Below are 17,500 nucleotides of genomic sequence, written 5' to 3'. Positions count from 1 at the left end.
AGTTGGTAGAGCATGGTGCTAGCAAAGCTTAGGCTGGGGATTTCGATTCCCGCTGGCACCATATTGAAAGTGTATGCACTAATTATATTGGAAATGACTTTGGATAAAAGCTTCAGCTAAATGTCATATGTTGTTATTCATCTTTTCTATAGTGGGAAGAGATCGGCGAAGTGGACGAGAACTACGCGCCGATCCACACGTATCAAGTGTGCAAGGTGATGGAGCACAACCAGAACAACTGGCTCCAGACCAACTGGATCTTTAACGAGGGGGCCCAGAGAGTCTTTGTTGAGCTCAAGTTCACCTTGAGGGACTGTAACAGCCTGCCGGGCGGGGTGGGCACTTGCAAGGAGACCTTCAACATGTACTTCTACGAGTCCAACGACGAGGAAGGCAGGAACGTCCGTGAGAGCCAGTACTCCAAGATCGACACCATTGCGGCAGACGAAAGCTTCACTGAGTTGGACCTCGGAGACAGGGTGATGAAACTGAACACGGAGATCAGGGATGTGGGCCCGCTTACGAAGAAGGGTTTCTACTTGGCTTTCCAGGACCTTGGCGCCTGCATCGCCCTGGTGTCGGTACGAGTCTTTTACAAAAAGTGCCCCTTTGCTGTCCGGAACCTAGCCCGGTTTCCGGATACTATAACTGGGTCAGACTCCTCCCAGCTCCTGGAAGTGTCAGGAATCTGTGTCAACAACTCGGTGGCGGAAGACCCTCCTCGGATGCATTGCAGCGCAGAGGGGGAGTGGCTGGTGCCTATAGGGAAATGCTTGTGCCAGGCGGGCTTCGAGGAGGTCAACGGCTCTTGTCAAGGTAAGTGTGTGGAATTTAATGAATTTAATGAATGGGCTACTGGATACTACTACATGCCCATGCTTTCATGTATTTAACTTCACTTAAAACGGGTAGTAATGGCATTACCAGTCACAACACGTCTAGTGCTTAATTAATTACCTTGTTAATTACATTGTAATTGGATTATTGAGCCGTAGGGACTAGACTTAGAACACAACTCTGAGGTATGACGTAAGAAAATGTTGATAAATGTATGAGCCAAATGACTCCAGGAACCAATGACCCAAGACATGGTAACAGAATACATGAACTTCATATGAGGCAACTTCATGTAATGCTGCTACCATGTCTTGTTATACTTATACTGTGGTGGCAGTGACATCTCTTGTTAACAAAACATTAGCCTGTTAGCTAGCAGCTACCTCTTAGCTCTACCAATACCAAGTTGATTAGTTAATTGCACCCTTGGGAGCCTTTTTCTGCCGCTCCAGCTAGCTGTTACTAATCTCAGTGCTCAGAGGAAAGGACGGGAGTGAAGGGAGTGAGTTAGCAAGTGAGTAGCAGCTGCTGCCGGGTGATGGTTTGACAGTGTGATGATAAATAGGTTCAGTGTCGACAGAGGAGCAGGCTGACAGAGGGGGACATGACCCAGAGAGCAACCCTCTGGTACTCTACGATCCCTCATATGATGGAATAGCTAAAATAATGTGTTTTCAGAGAACTTCAATAATCAAAACTGAAAGTCTGTGTTTGAATATCAGAACTCCGTTTTCGACACACCACTTCTGGTTAACTTTCAGATTCCAATTTAGTGTGTGCACTATGTAGTGTGTGCTATTTTCAAAAAGAGCCTCTGAATCAGGATCCCCCCCATCTTTTTGAGCAATAGCATTTTTTGTACCCAGTGACATTCACTGGAGGACATTTCCTGCTGTGTGTGTGTGTGTATGTGTGTGTGTGCGAGTGCGTGTGTGCGTGTGTGTGTGCGTGTGTGTGGTGTGTCTGTATGTGTGTGTTGTTTCTGCGCCCATGTTTTCATTGAGGGTTCCCTTGTGAGCTGCCCTTACAGTGTTGTGTGTTGTTTCCAGAGAACGTTCTCAGATGTGCAGCCAAACTTTCTGTTTTCCCATGCCTGTGTTTGGTAGACAGACAGCAAACAGAGATTTACCCCCCCCCCCGTTTCCATGGTAACCAAGGACCTCTCTACTCTACTCAGTCTTTTGACTTTGAGAGAGAGAGAGAGAGAGAGACGTTTGTTTCATCTCTCGTCATCATGAGGTGGGGGAGAGAGTTATGGTAAAATAAGGCTGGTTTTCATACATAGATTGCACCATGTCATGTACACATTTTTTTTTTTTTTAAGAAAGGGTGGGCCTTTCCTTTTTTAATCTATTTTTTTCCACTCATATTTTTTAGATAGTGAAGACAGACAGGAAAGTCAGGAGAAGAAGGGAGAGAGGGCATGTCAGCAGGGCAGGGGCCGGATTCGAACCCATGCCGACATGGGCATATGTGTGCACTGTAGACCGTGCTGCTAGACCACTGGACCACCCCAGGCCACACAATGTATTGTTTTATAGGGATATTGCATTTCAAAAGAGTAAAAAAATAAACATTTGTCATCAGCCCACTCAGTTCAAATGATCAATGTCATTGGCTGCTCGTTTCAGCATGAGATGACAGAACCCTGCAATTTACCACACTCTGCCACAGAGCATGCTCACATGACTCCCAGTCACACTCACTCTGCCACAGAGCATGCTCACATGACTCCCAGTCACACTCACTCTGCCACAGAGCATGCTCACGCAGGTCCCAGTGGCCTGTCATGGTCCCTTCAGGGCGAAATCAGTTTTTCCATGAGATACCGTTGAGCAGCCAGCTACCATCCCTACCAGCCCCAAACCACATCTTAAAAACACAACAGCTCTCAACAACTGTACAGCCCCCATAATCTGTATATCCCCACCTAAAGATAGGAGTGAAACTACTCCTAAATACACAATCACCACCTCCACCCCCACCCCCCCACATCCACCCCAAACGCAACAGACCAACAGCCTCCAACTACGCCACCTCAAGTCCACCCCACATCCCCCTACCTCAGGAGACCAGCAATTCCCCAATTCTACCCCAACATCACACCCACTGACTTCCTAATCAAAGAAGACCAACTACTGCAGAATGTTCTTCACCCAGGTGGCTATGACATCATCAAGGCCATCCAGAATGTTTCAATCCAGCAGCGAGCCTTCCCGGAATGCACTGGGCCAACATCCCATCCCCTGGCCCAGCCCCCTGTGGATTTAATGCTAGCTGGAGAAGAGGGTGAACGCTTCACTGGTGCTGGAGGACGGTGTGTCCTAGCAGGGAAACATTCCTCTCCATCCCCCTGGCCTTCATAGACACACACTTAATATGTGTCTTATATTATACACAAACACACACACACACACGCTCACACACATGCACGCACACACACACACATGCACACACACACACACACACACACACACACACACACACACACACACACACACATACACACACACATATGCACACACACACCACATACACACACACACACACACACACACACACACGCACACATACACACACACACACACACACACCACATACATACACACACACACACACACACACACACACACACACACACACACACACTCACTCACACAACAGCAACAACAGCCCCCTTTATGTAACTCACAACTGGCAAGGTTGATGAGTTGTGAACCCAGTGTGAACATGTGGTCAGTTCTCTGCTGAGATCCCAGCAGGAGGTATTGTACAGTTAACCGCTCTAGCTGTATTACATAAATAAAGGGGCCACATTCCAAGAGTGACATCAGGGTAAACATTTCAAAATGGTTGATTACAATATGTTCATGTAATTATTACAGTTAATAAAAGTGAAGACAGGCAAAATAGGACCATGCTTTTTGTGTCAGCGCCTTTTCCCCATTGTTTTCAATGGTTAGGATGTGTTTTGTGTTCTCCTCAACCATTGCAGCACCTCTTGCTTTTTATAAAGCGGCATTGGGTGGAAATGGCCCCTTTAAGAAAACATTCACTTGTGAACTTGAGCATTTACTGTTACTAAACTGAATCAAACAGAAACAATTGTTGACAATATGTCACCGTACCTCACGGAGAGTATTGAACAGTGCAGACACCAACAATATTACATGAATCTTTGCCAACACTAATAATTCCCTCACTTTCACTATCATTGCAATGTGTGGTTTATCAAACAAGACTGCTTTGTTGAGATTTCATTCATAAAACCCTTATCTGAATGACCAAAAGTGATGACTGCTGAAAATGTCAGTGCATAACCAAACGTCTGGACACCAACTGTAGGCTACATCTAACTAACATTAGGCGTAACATGTTACGTAGATACCATGGAATTTCAAGGTCCACACATAACAATACATCAAAGAGCATGGTCCAGGGTTGTTACAGGGTTCAAGACTATGGTGTTATTTCATTGTTTAACTCTGAATATCCATTATAAATATGCATACTAGTGCCATACATCTACAGAAAGAGATGTAACATTTAATGTCACACGATATTGGCCATCTGTGACACCAAGCATAAGCAACATTAAGCATAGGTTTCTAAATCATTGAATACATCTTCTTGAATGTTGCCCCTTTATTGTATGCCTTGATATAATTACACCCCACAATTTGTCTTGTCATTAACACTAACCCTAAGAGGACTGCAAAGATGTCCACAACAAGAAATCCTCACTGGCACCCTTATTTATGGGATGACCCACATACAGTATCTGTATTCATAGCAATTAGTGCAGATACTGTAATGGTTTTTTACTTTCTCCTATGCTAATGAAGCAGATGAACTGACAGACGCTTTAAGTCTTCTATGCTGTTACATGGCAGGAGGGCTGCTAGTAAGTAACCCAGGTGAAGAGAGAGCTGGAGAAACTCCGCACCAAGGAAGGCTGCGGGTCCTGATGGTGTGAGCCCGAGGGTGCTCAAAGTCTGTGCGGACCAGCTGTGTGGAGGACTCCAGCACCTCTAACCTGAGCCTCACTCTGGAAAAGGTCCCATCAGTGTGGAAAACATCTTGCCTGGCTGGTACCGATACAAAATAAAAGGAACCCCAGTGTTCTGAATGACTATAGACCCGTAGCCTTGACATCCCACATCATGAAGATCATGGAAAGACTGGTGCTAGCACACGAGACCCCTGGTGAAGACATCCTTGGACTCCCTGCAGTTTGCCTACCAGGCAGACATAGGGGTAGTGGTGGTCTAGTGGATAGTGAGTTGGACTTGTGATCGGAAGGTTGTGAGTTCAAATCCCGCCTGAAACCACACCACTACTAGTGTGCCCTTGAGTAAGGCACTTAGCCCTCAGTTACTCCAGGGGGAATGTCCCTGTAATTCTTAATTGTAAGTCGCTTTGGATAAAAGTGTCTGCTAAATGGCAAAAAAAAAAAAAAAAACATTGGTGTGGATGATGCCATCATCTACCTGCTACACAGATCTCACTCCCATTTAGATACTGCTGGCAGTACCATGAGGGTAATGTTTTTTTTTTTTTTACGTTTCCCAGTGCATTTAACTCCATTCAGCTGCCAACAGGCCACAGTTTGTACAGCTGTAGGGATGTGTGTCAGACTCAATGGTGAGCAGCATTGATGCCCCCCCCAGAGGACAGTTTTGGCTCGTCTCCTCTTCACCCTCTATTCCTCAAACATGGACACTTGCCATCTGCAGAATGTCTCGGACAACTCTACAACAATTGTGGGATGTGTTAGTGGAGGCCAGGAGACTCAGTACAGAGGACTGGTGGACAGTTTTGTCGAGTGGTGTGAGCGGAACCACCTGCTACTCAACATCAGCAAGACAAAGGAGATGGTGGTGGATTTTAAGAGGACTCGGGTCCCCCTGTCTCCTGTTTCCATCCAGGGAGAGGAGGTGGAGGTGGTCCTGAGCTACCTGGGGGTGCACCTGGACTATAAACTGGACTGCACCGGTAACACAGATGTCCTGTTGCTGAACATGTTCTACCAGTCAGTGGTGACCAGCGCAGTGCTATACGCGGTGGTATGCTGAGGGGGCAGCATCAAGGAAGGTGACACCCCCGAGGCTGAACAAGCGTATTGGGAAAGCTGGTTCCGTCCTTGATGTCACCCTGGACACAGTGGAGGAGGTGGCCAATAAGAGGATGAGGACCAAACTCCTGACCATCATGGAAATCCCTCCCACACCCCCTACATGACACTGTGGCAGAGCAGAGAATATCCTTTAGCAACAGACTACTACAACCACGTTGCACTAAGGAGCGCTATAGGAGATCTCTTCTCTGCCGCAATAACACTGTGCAACTCCTCCTCCGGCTGGCTCAATCGGGGGTGATCAGATTTTTAAATTATTTTATTTTTATTTTTTATTATTCAGTCACTTTATTTTGTTGTTGTTGTTTGTGGTGTGAGCCTTAATTTCCCCTCGGGGATCAGTAAAGTACCTACCTCCCTACTATGGTATTGTAGGTTTGTGTTTGATGCATCTGTGTCTTAGGCTGATGTTTGTGTTGGTGTGCTCTGTATGAGAAGTGAATTGGCTCTAGCCGAGCATGCTTCTATGTGCCCTTTATGGATCTGGGCCAGAGCTCCTCTTGGTCAGCTCTTTCTCTAAGCCGTCTCCTACAGGGACCTTTTCTTGAACGCGGATTGTAAATGTCTATGGAAATCATTTACCTTCCCTTATCTGCTGCCATTTACACAAAACAAAAGCACACATGATCAAACAGCCATTTACGTGTCGACCGTTCCAGTCTTACAGGCAAACCCCACCCCCCCACAACATTAGATAAGTTGATTTGCCCTTTCACTATAAGAAGGGCTTGGTGCTCTACACAGATAGACATGGCTGCCCTGGCTGTATACAGAAAGATAGGACTGAGCTGTCTGTGAATAGATAACCACACTAGATTCAGATGGTGGTGCAAAATGTACTCTAATAATGTAGTTAAATGTGGCCCGGTTAAAACGTTTCAATATATTATGCAGATGATTGAGTTGCATTCTATGCAGGCTATAGTGTGTCAGGCCTACGACTCACAACAACTCATTCCGACTTTTCATTACAGTGCTGCAGCTCTATGCAGATCTTTATATACAGTATATATGTGTTGCATGCAGATAATCCCCTCCAAGTGATACAAGTGATGTATACATACAGACAGACAGGGCTTGTCCTGGGCAGGCTAATTGGCATTGGCCTGCAGCTCTGTTAGGCCTGCACGGCAGCAGGAGAAGGTAGAAGCACACTGCTGTGAATTAAATGGATGGAATGCCGGAATGCCACATGAGCCTCTGTGGAATTCCGTCAGGAGACTTGGGCAAACACTTCCCGGGCCCCGCCGCGGCGTCCCATGATCCCCTTCTATTTTCCCGCCTGTCAGCCGTTACCGCAGGAAATGTCAAACTCGATCTGGTCACCCTGCTCGCTCGCCAGAGGAGCAGTGGAGTTGCTGTGGAAACGGGGAGCGGGGACAGAGATGTCAGAAAGCCTCCCGCCTCGGGGCATTGTGGGATAGCAGGCACGTGGGGGGGGGGTTGCTTTTAGTGTCTATTCTATTCTGTGGTGTTGTAATGTTGAGGTCCAAACAGTCAATGTCCATAAACACACAGTGGAGAGACTCCTGGTGTATCCGGTTTTAATCAAGCTCACTGCAGACCTGCTGAACACAGTGCAAGCATGCCTAGTAAAACATCCCCCCCTGTAGTGCTATGAGTCATTTCTGATTGTAGAAACCTGCTTCCCTTTCCCTCCTGATGAGCCAGTTCATTTGTAGAGGAGCTGATTCCTGTCTAAACTAGCTGGGGAGCCATCTTACTGAAATGTTTAGGATAGTACAAAAAGTGATAGCATCATGAAGACATGCTCCCAGTCAAACCGGATGGATTAGCTTTGCAGGGATTTTGCTCTAGGCTGTGGTGAAACTGTGGGCGGCTATGGAGAGACTGCAGGGACTATAATGCTCCAGGCTGTGGTAGGCCTCAAACTGTGTTGAGAATTGAACCTACAGGGAATATGTTTAGCTGAAGCTTCATAAAGACATGATGCCTCCAAAGCCTCCTCACTCTGGATGAAACAGGATTGGAGGAGAAGGTCAGATGTCCCTCCCCTTAGTCTTAGATAGTCTCCTCCAATGCTTTTTGAGAACGGAGCACGGAGAGAGGAATACAAGGTTTAGACATGTGCTTCAGTGAAGTGAGTCTACTACCATATGTCCACCACATACTATGGTTAACCTTATTAAGAATGCAGTAATGTACATCAGACCTTTACATATTTCTCACATTCTCACATTTCTTCTTCCTCATGGATGTTGGACAGCATCATGTAGAGGCAACCTCTGTTGAATACACAAACCCAGTTCCCCTCCTAGCATTACAAATGAACTGTGCTTGCCACCATTTCAACATGGCCGTGCTGTCATGACAACTTAAGTGCTTCCTGAAGGCTTTACAGAGCTGTGGATGTCGGGGATGGGTAAACTGTGACTCAAATAAGTGCTTTCCCTTTTTAACCCATCCTGCCTGGTGGTGAAATATTGATAGTTTGCTTTTCATTTAAGAGGCAGGGCCACTTTCCATGAAAGCAAGTGTGTCCTCCCAGTCTAGTCTAGGTGCTTCAGTGGTGAGTAAGAGTGTAGGGACTAGTTAACAAGTCAATTTCACTGGCTTATGTTTCATGACATTATATAGCTTAGAGAATCCACAATCATGGACATGATTACACTGGCTCTTGTGTTGTGGCAGGGGAGAGTAAAGCAGAAGGTTAGAGGAATCTATCAGACCTTCAATCTATGTTGCTTGTTAAAAAGGGAGCTAGGTTTGTATGGAGAACCTAGTGGCATGAGTTAATGGTCCCACACATGTTATTTGGCAGAGGGAGAGTAAGTTATACATGTATATTAATGGAGCATACCCAGGTTGAGTGAATAGAAGCAGGGTTACAACCAATATTTCTCCCTAGCATACAGGAAAAAGGCGTAGTGACAATGACTGACTGTCTGGAACAATCGAGCAACTCAAGGATCTAAACAGGAAGTGGCCATTGAGATGTTTGTATATTATCCTTTGTGTGCATTTATTTTTCTTACTTTCCAGTAGCTCACTGAAAGTTAAACAACGGAAGAGGATATTTATCATTTTCTTTGGCTCTCTGGCTTGTCACAGTAGTGGCATTTGAGTGCACTTGAGTGTGTGTTTGTCAATTATTTTGAAATTGGATCCTATGAGGAGTCTCTTTTTTCCCCTTATTCTTGCTTCAAATCAAAATATAACTTAACTCTTTCGAATGTTACATTTATATTCTCCGTAGGCATTTTCCTGCAGTAAATACTCACTCATTGATTTTCAGACCGTCTGAAACATCTTAATATATGAATCCTTGAGTCTCACTGAGCTTCTGTTATGGATTTTCTCCTTCTTATTCCATATCACACTAGTCAGCTCTCAGCTACTGTACAGTATCGAACATCCTACACATCAAAGCTGTTTTGAAGCCCTCTCTTTTTTATCCCCCCAACAACAAACAACAAAGTAATATTAGTCAATATGTTTTGTACTGAAAATGTTTTCCAATTAAAAGGGATACACGTTAAGCAGTGGCCACCGCTGGGTCTTTAATTGCCTGGCACGCTGCTGTTTGGTGCATATTAATTACCTATTAGCCTTTGTGCGGCACATTAAGTGTTCTCTCTCTGGCGTGTCATCGGAGAGACACCGTGGCCCCAGGGTGTGTATGGAGCCTCGGCCTGCATCCTGAATGAGACGCCTCTCACTCAGCCATGACCGACTCTCTAATCTCACTGGGAGGGACAGAGAGAGAGGTGTGTGTGTGTGTGTGTGTGTGTGTGTGTGTGTGTGTGTGTGTGTGTATGTGTGAGGTGGGGGGGGAGACGATCTGATCCCAGGATTCCTTGCCCTGCCTTTACCTTGAAAGTGGTACGGTGCAGGTCTGAAGACTAGTGCCAGAGGTAGTAGTACTTTATTTGTCCATCCATTACAAACAGGGAATTACTATCACTATTCCCCTCCCCCCAATTTCAACACACACACACACACACACACACACACACACACACACACACACACACACACACACACACTTGGGAGGAACACAGGGTATGCAAACGTCCTGGAGCTATGACCAGGATATCCGTATTGGGGTAATATTTCGGCTTGGGGTCATGGTTGTGTGTGTTTATGATAATGTGTGTAGTAGCTAAGGTGAAGGTTGTTTTTCTGCTAAACGTGCCTGAGGTGTGTTGGGAAAAGCCCCTATGTGTCTAGTGTTGGAGGCTTTAGCCAAGCATACATTTACAGATCTGGCGATCTGTATCTGCATTTCAGCCGTTGGTTTACTATAGGGGGCTGAAGCACACAGTGTTGGTGTTAGGTTTTTTAGTTAGATCCACTGTATTATAAGAACATACAGCTCAGGAAAAATGTTTATCACTGCAAAATTATCAGTTTGAGTAAAAACCTGTTTTTGCTTTTATTCTATAAACTACTGACAACATTTCTCCCAAATTCCAAATAAAAATACTGCCATTTAGAGCATTTATTTGCAGAAAATGACAACTGGTCAAAATAACAAAAAATATGCAGTGTTTTGAGGTATGGTATGGTAAGGTATGCAGACCTTGAATAATGCAAAGAAAACAAGTTTAAACAACACAATACTGATGTTTTAACTGAGAAAGAGTTCAGAAAGCGTTCATGCGTCTTAGGACGCTCTCCACCAGTCTTTCACCTTGCTGTTGGGTGACTTTTGCCACTCCTGATGTACAAATTTAAGCAGCTCGGTTTGTTTGATGGCTTATGACCATCCATCTTCCTCTTGATCACATTCCAGAGATTTTCAATGGGGTTCAGGTCTGGACGTTGGGCTGGCTATATGACAGGATCTTGATCTGGTGGTCCTCCTTCCACACCTTGATTGACCTGGCTGTGTGGCATGCTGGACAATCCTCAGAGTTGGGGAACATTGTCAGAGCAGAATGAAGCAAGTTTTCTTCCAGGACAACCTGTACCTGGTGTGATTCATGTGTCCTTCATAAAGACAAATCTGCCCGATTCCAGCCGTGTTGAATCACCCCCAGATTATCACTGATCTTCCACCAAGTGTCATAGTGGGTGTGAGACACTGTGGCTTGTAGGCCTCTCCAGGTCTCCGCCTAACCATTAGACGACCAGGTGTTGGTCAAAGCTCAAAATTGGACACATCAGAGAAGATTACCTTACTTCAGTCCTCCATGGTCCAATCCTTATGGTCTTTTTCAAACCTCAGCCTGGATCTTCTTTGCTTCTCATTGAGAAAGGGCTTTTTTCTAGCTGTGAGCGACTTCAGCCCTGCTCCTAGGAGTCTGTTTTCGAACCGTCCTCGACCGTGCACTTCACCCCAGCTGCTGTTTGCCATTCTTTTTATAGGTCACTTGATGTCAAGATCCTACGGTTGTTGAGTGACATTTGAATTAGTTGGCGGTCATCCTGGTCAGTGGAGAGTCGTTTCCGCCCTCTGCCAGTCTGCAGCTTGGTTGTCCCCTATGTCTGCCGCTTGACCTTGCTCTTATGAACTGCTGTCTTTGAGATTTTAAGGGTGGAAGCAACCTGACGCTCACTGTATTCCTCTGCCAGTAAAGCCAGAATTGAACCCTTCTTTTCCTCACTTAAAAATGTTATTTTCAGCTCTTTTGGCATGGTCAATAGTTTTTTGGGTATTATTCCAATTACCTTTAAAGTACTACTAGCACTGTTTTTGCCTTCCAGCTGGTCCTATTGCAAGAGGATAGTGATGATCACAGCAGTGTTTTTATACTTTTCCTACTTTTTCAGTACCTCACTACGTAAGTAGAAGTGTGCCTGTGTTGGAATTCAACAGACACTGGAATGGAATGGCTGGCAGATGTAGAGAAGATTTAAGAAATATTTGGAGTGGTCACTTAATTTTTTCCAGAGCTGTAATTTCGAGATCTGTGGTAATAATAATATAACAAATAACAAATATAGTATGATAGAAAATATAGTATAAGTTATTGTCAGTGGTATCATCCCCAGTGTACTCTGAATGTTATTTTCTGTAATGTATGTAAAATACCAACATGCCATTGTCTCTCAGTCTGGGAATAACATTAGATTAGTTATTATTATGTATTGCTTGAATTCATCTTGCAACGTAAACATCATGTACTGTATGTCAATATCTTCTTCTCTTCAGTTTATTGCTTTCCGGGTTCTTTAAAACAATGTCAATATTGTGTTCATTGGGAAACACACATGTCTCTCTTTGGACTCTCTGGGAAACAATGGTGTTTTTAAAACCAGGCAGAATGCTGGTTTTGAGAGAGCTGAAGGTCTCTCTCTCTCTCTCTCTCTCTCTCTCTCTCTCTCTCTCTCTCTCTCATACACATGTACGCACATGCACAGACTCTGTCTCACACACACACACACACACACACGCACACACACACACACACACACACTGTTCAGCTCTCCCTCTAGTTAGCTGAATGTGAATCTTCTGCTTGCTCCGGCAGTACGGGTGAAATGATGAGATCTGACACAATTCGGTTTGGTTTCCTTCTTTCTCTATTAAACAGATTGTAAAACTGAACACAATACATTGATATTAGTACATGTAAATAAACAACAGTGAACAAACTAACAGAAAAGATTTAACAAACTACACAATCATACAGAACTCAACTTACCAACTCCCATCTCTCTATCCAACTGATCTCCCTTCTCCCCTGTCTCTCAGATCACACTCATTAAGCCCGCCCCCATTTCTATCTAACCAATCACTCCACTCATGCATACTTTTAACCAATCACAAACAACAAATAAAATAACCCCCAAATGAACCCTCCCATGGATTAGCCAAACACCTCCCACTTGGTCCATTGGTCCTTTATAACTAAATGGACCACAACTTTCCCTCTCTTCAATACAGTAATTTTTACTGCTCCTCCACGGGAAGCAGCACGACCACCCGCCTGACGTCTCAGTCGAGCGTTGGGAAGAGATCGCGGCCTTCGCTCCTTCTTCGTCCTGAAGCCCCCACTCCTAGAGCAGGCTGGCTCAGGCAAGCCCTCACTCTTACGTCCCGAACCAGCCCCTTTTCGTCTGGCCTCGCTTCCACAACCCGCCCCAGGCGGAATTGCCCCCTTAGGGCATTTTGGTCAGCCAACCAGACCACGTCTCCCACGGCCACATTTCGAGCTTCTCTGTGCCACTTGGTGCGGATGAGAAGTCCGGGCCCAGCTAGTTGACTCCACTGTCGCCAAAACCGTCCCACTTCTTCCTGGACGCCGAGGCTAACTCCGCTTCTTGTCTCCCTCAGGCGAGTAGCCTCCCACTTTGCGTCTTCTGGAGCCCTCCTGCAAAACAACCACTGCCTAACAGCTCGCCGGACCCACCCAACTACCCGAATGAGCCTGCCTATTCCACTGAAGCGTTCTGGCTCAATCAGGTCCATGAGAGCAGCGCCCCAAAGCCTGTCCCTCTCATGCTCGAGGTCCCTGGAACTCCCAACCGGTGTGGATGTCCCCTTTGCATTTGCTTCCTCCTTAATGGCGCATTTCGGGTCCAGCCCCTTCCTCGCCTGAGCGCGTGTTACAGTTGCAGTGAACGCTTTCCGTTGCAGCATGCTCACGCTGTCTCGAGCACTTACAGCCACTCCCCTGGATGTTTCCTCGCTCAGCTGATCAGCCAGCACCAACACCTCTGACTCTGGCTCCACATTGGCCCTCGTTTCTGCAGGCTGGCCCTCTTTGCTCCTCCCACTTTGACCCGACTGGATCCGTGGTTCCGGAGCGAAACCTCCAGCGTTGAGCGTCCTCTCGATTCCCTCCGTGATGCTCCTCAGCTCTCTCCTGTCGCCATGAGACGCTAGAATGTCGTCTACATAGGTGTCCTCCTCAAGTGCTCTCCGCTCTTCTTTTAGGTGGGCGACCTCTGGCAGCCTTGCCGTCTTCCTCATGGCCAGCTGGGCGATGCATCCGGCTGGCTTGTCCCCGATGTTGACGCGGGTAATTGCGTAGGTTTTGATCTTCTTTTCCCCTGCGAGAGTCATCTCTTTCCCGCCCGGCTGACAATTTCCGCAGCGACACCCTCCACACTTTGGCTCGCACGCGGCGCTGATGCTATCCCAGCTCCACCACTCGAGGACCTCTTTGCTGCTTGCAGCTGTTCTCCCGGTCTTTTCATGACCTTGCGGCTTCTGGTCTCCATCCTCTTCTTTTGCGCTGGGCGTCTTGCAGGGGATCTCCTCAAATCTTACTGCCTCCGTTCTCAGAGAACGCGCAAAGTGCGTCTGGGAGTTGTGTGCGGATCCTTCCCAACTTTCAAACAGGTCTGGGTGCGTTCCTCCCACGGTCTTCCCCAGAGGCCCGTCCCACAGCACTAAGTCTCCCGTCCCTCTTCTCCACCGTGGAGCGAGTCGTCCCTCTCGGTGGCTGATCAAGAGCTCGATTTCCTTAGGTCGGACCAGCTCTTCCTTCTCGACCCCAGGGAAGAACTTACAGAGTCGCTCTGGACTGATGACCTTGTCTGCACGAGCGATTGTGTCGAGCCCGTAGCATACCATCTCGTGGGGACTCCATCTGTTGTTGCTCCACGCCCTGACCTTTAGCAGGTATTTGTTAGTCTTGACCCTGACCTTCATTCCACCGACCCCCTGCACGGTCAGTGTTACTTGCCTCCGCTCCAGTTGGAGACGATCGGCGGCCCGGTTGGTGATATAATTTGTGTCGGAGGCGAGGTCTATGAGGGTTCCCAGGGCATTTCCTGCTTCTGTTTTGACTATCAATGTCATCATTAGTACTGGATGTTCCTCTGGCCCATTCTCCGCGAAGAGACCCCCGCCTTCTGCGCCCGTGCTCAGCGTCATCGAAGCCTTACTGGTGAATGCGTTCGCCCTCCTTTCCTGTTCAGGGTTGAGTCCCAAAGAATCCAGGAATTCTCGTTGCTTATCAGAGAACCCTGGCCCTGTCTTCTTTCCCTCACTCCACTCGGGACACAGAAGGTAGTGATGACTTGCCCTTCCTTCCTCCCGCTTGCACACTCTGCACAGGTACCGGTTACTACACTCCCCGTCGGCGCCGTGCATGCCCAAACATTTCTGACAGGCTTTGCTTTGCCTTACTATGGCTCGTTTCTCTGCCAGACTGACACTCTTGAACTTTTGGCAGAAGAATATTTTGCCACCGTGCTGATCGCTTCCACAGATGTCGCACTCTTCTCTTCTTTCCGAGTTCCTGCCCGTGACTCTGGTTTCACCTCGATGTTCCTCCTCTTCTTCATCTACCGGTGAGTCTCTCTCCGTGGCCCTCGTGAATGCCCTCTTCTCCCATCTGACTGGCCTCTCCGGTGTTCCCTCAGAGGTCTCCGTGGAGCCTCGGATTCGAGCTATCCCCTCGAGGATTACTTCCTGCCTTTTCAGAAACAGAAGAAGAGCATCGAACCGCTTGTCTGGGGCGACTTGGTTTTCGGGTTCGGTTACAAAGGTAATCCAGCCTTCCTGCACGCGATCTGGCAGTTTGCCCTCGATGGCCTTAAGTACAAGTGGGTTCTTCATAGCGCCCACTTCTCCTAAGTCTGTCAGGTCCATGAGGGCTCTTTCCACTGCCTGAATAAGGTCGATCGCTTTCCTCGGCTGGTTTCCTTTTACCGCTGGTATTCTTTCCAATTCCTCAATAATTTGCAGCGCGATGGTTGCCTTGTCTCCAAACCGATTCTCCAAGGCTTTGAATACGTCTTCCGCTGAGCGGTAGCTCGAGAGTTTGAGCTCCTCGAAAACCTTTCGGTCTATGCTCTCGAGGAGGTGGAGTTTCTTCACCTCTGGCGACCCCGATGGGTCTCCCTGCCGCTGCAGGCTTTCCCAATCTTTCCGCCAGCGATGAAAATCTCTCATACACCCGCTGAACACGGGCAGCCTTGTTGGAGGGAGTTTGATCTTGGCTCTAGTGCGGTTGCCTCCATATGTGGCGCTCTCCAGCCCTGCCTCCCGGGCTTGTTCCCATGCTTCCCGCTGAGCCTCCAGTAGTTTGGCGCGCTCTTGAGCGGCTATTTCTGCTGCCTTCAACTCAATCACGGCCGCCTTCTGCCTTGCCTCAGCGATCTCTTCTTCGGCCCCCAATTTCACCTTCGCTGTCTCCTTCTCAAACTCGGCCACGCTATCAGCTGACTTCAGTTTTGCCTCTGCGGCTTTCCTTTCCAGCTTGGCAATGGCTTCTTTATTTTCTCTATTTGTCGCTCGATCTTTGGCCTCTTCTTCGGCGAGAACGTCGGCCCTTTCTCTATTCGTCGCTCGATCTTTGGCCTCTTCTTCGGCGAGAACGTCGGCCCTTTTCCTCTCATCTTCGGCGAGAACGTCGGCCCTTTTCCTCTCATCTTCGGCGAGAGCGTCGGCCCTTTCTCTATTCGTCGCTCGATCTTTGGCCTCTTCTTCGGCGAGAACGTCGGCCCTTTTCCTCTCATCTTCGGCGAGAGCGTCGGCCCTTTTCCTCTCATCTTCGGCGAGAACGTCGGCCCTTTTCCTCTCATCTTCGGCGAGAGCGTCGGTGGCCATTTGCTTTGCTGCGGCGGCCTTGTCGGCCATTTTGTCAGTATTCTCCTTCTCAACTCTTCCAAATTCAGTCACAAACGTTTCCCAAAGTTCATCCCTTTTGTCCTCCAGCTCCTCTAGTGACTTTCTCGTGTTGCACGCCTCAACTACAGGGATCCACTCCCCCCAGCTTGATAGCAGACTTCGCGCTTTGATGATGAGGCTCTCTGTGAGTGTGCTTCGTTCTTTACAAACGTCGTGGGTTGCCTCTTCTAGACTGATCCTCTTCGCGCCTTCGTGACTCCTTTCTGCTCGTCTAATTGTGGATGAAAGTTCGACCCCCGCGAACCTTGTCCACATGTTGGCCTTTAAAACGTGACCGACCTGTTCAACCTTCTGAGCTCTCTCCTCAGCGGCCTTGGTGATGTCTTGAAGAAGCTGACTGTTACCTGTCTCAGGTTCCTGACTTGCTTTGGCCTGCAAACCTTCCTCATAATTGTCGTCTGCAGAGTTTAGGTCTTTCGCGTTTGATAGGAGCGCTATCCACTCGCGTTTCATGTCATCTTCGCCCATCAATGCCACTGACCTGATGATGTGGCGGTATCCTCTCTCAAAAGTGACTGCCAACTTTTCCCTTTCGGTCCTTAGTGCCTCCATTCTGCCTGTGACTCAGAAATAACTTGTGTGTACCTGTTTCGTCTTTCTATCTTATCTCTTCAGCCCTCTCTGACTCCCTGAGCTGATTTGCGCTGGTCCCTGCACTTCCTTAACTAGTCTTCGGCAGCGGAACCAGGTTCACCGTGGGGTCATCCCAGGGATACTGCTAAAAATAAAATAATAAAGTGGGAGAGGATTTTCCTCCCCCCGACGACTTAATACCCAGGTACACACAAACCTATTTTAATGCAAACAGTCAATAGAGTCACAGAGAAGAGTGCTGGGTGTGGGTAGCTCTCTGGGTAGCTGCTATTAGCTCGCAATTCCTTTCTTGGTGGGTCTTGTAGGTTAGCCTAGCTGGCTGTGGATTCTTGCAGTTGGGTTAACCAGTTGAAGCTAGCCGTGGATTGTTTCACTCCTTG

General features: G+C 47.5%; 1 protein-coding gene across 1 annotated transcript in view; it reads left to right on the top strand.

The window, feature by feature from the left end:
* epha5 (EPH receptor A5) overlaps positions 1 to 17,500 on the top strand; it is a gene marked incomplete at both ends in the record, with an annotated part of 61,890 nt that overhangs the window by 11,649 nt on the left and 32,741 nt on the right. Inside the window, one exon of the mRNA XM_080529437.1 lies at positions 153 to 816. Within this exon, the coding sequence (XP_080385563.1) occupies positions 153 to 816 (664 nt within the window). The remainder of the gene's footprint in view (positions 1 to 152; positions 817 to 17,500) is intronic.

The sequence above is a fragment of the Nansenia antarctica genome (genome assembly GCF_963989245.1).
Source record: "Nansenia antarctica genome assembly, chromosome: 4".
NCBI classification, from domain to species: domain Eukaryota; kingdom Metazoa; phylum Chordata; class Actinopteri; order Argentiniformes; family Microstomatidae; genus Nansenia; species Nansenia antarctica.
The sequence above is the reverse complement of the archived record's forward strand: the minus strand, read 5'-3'. Positions and strand labels throughout refer to the sequence as shown.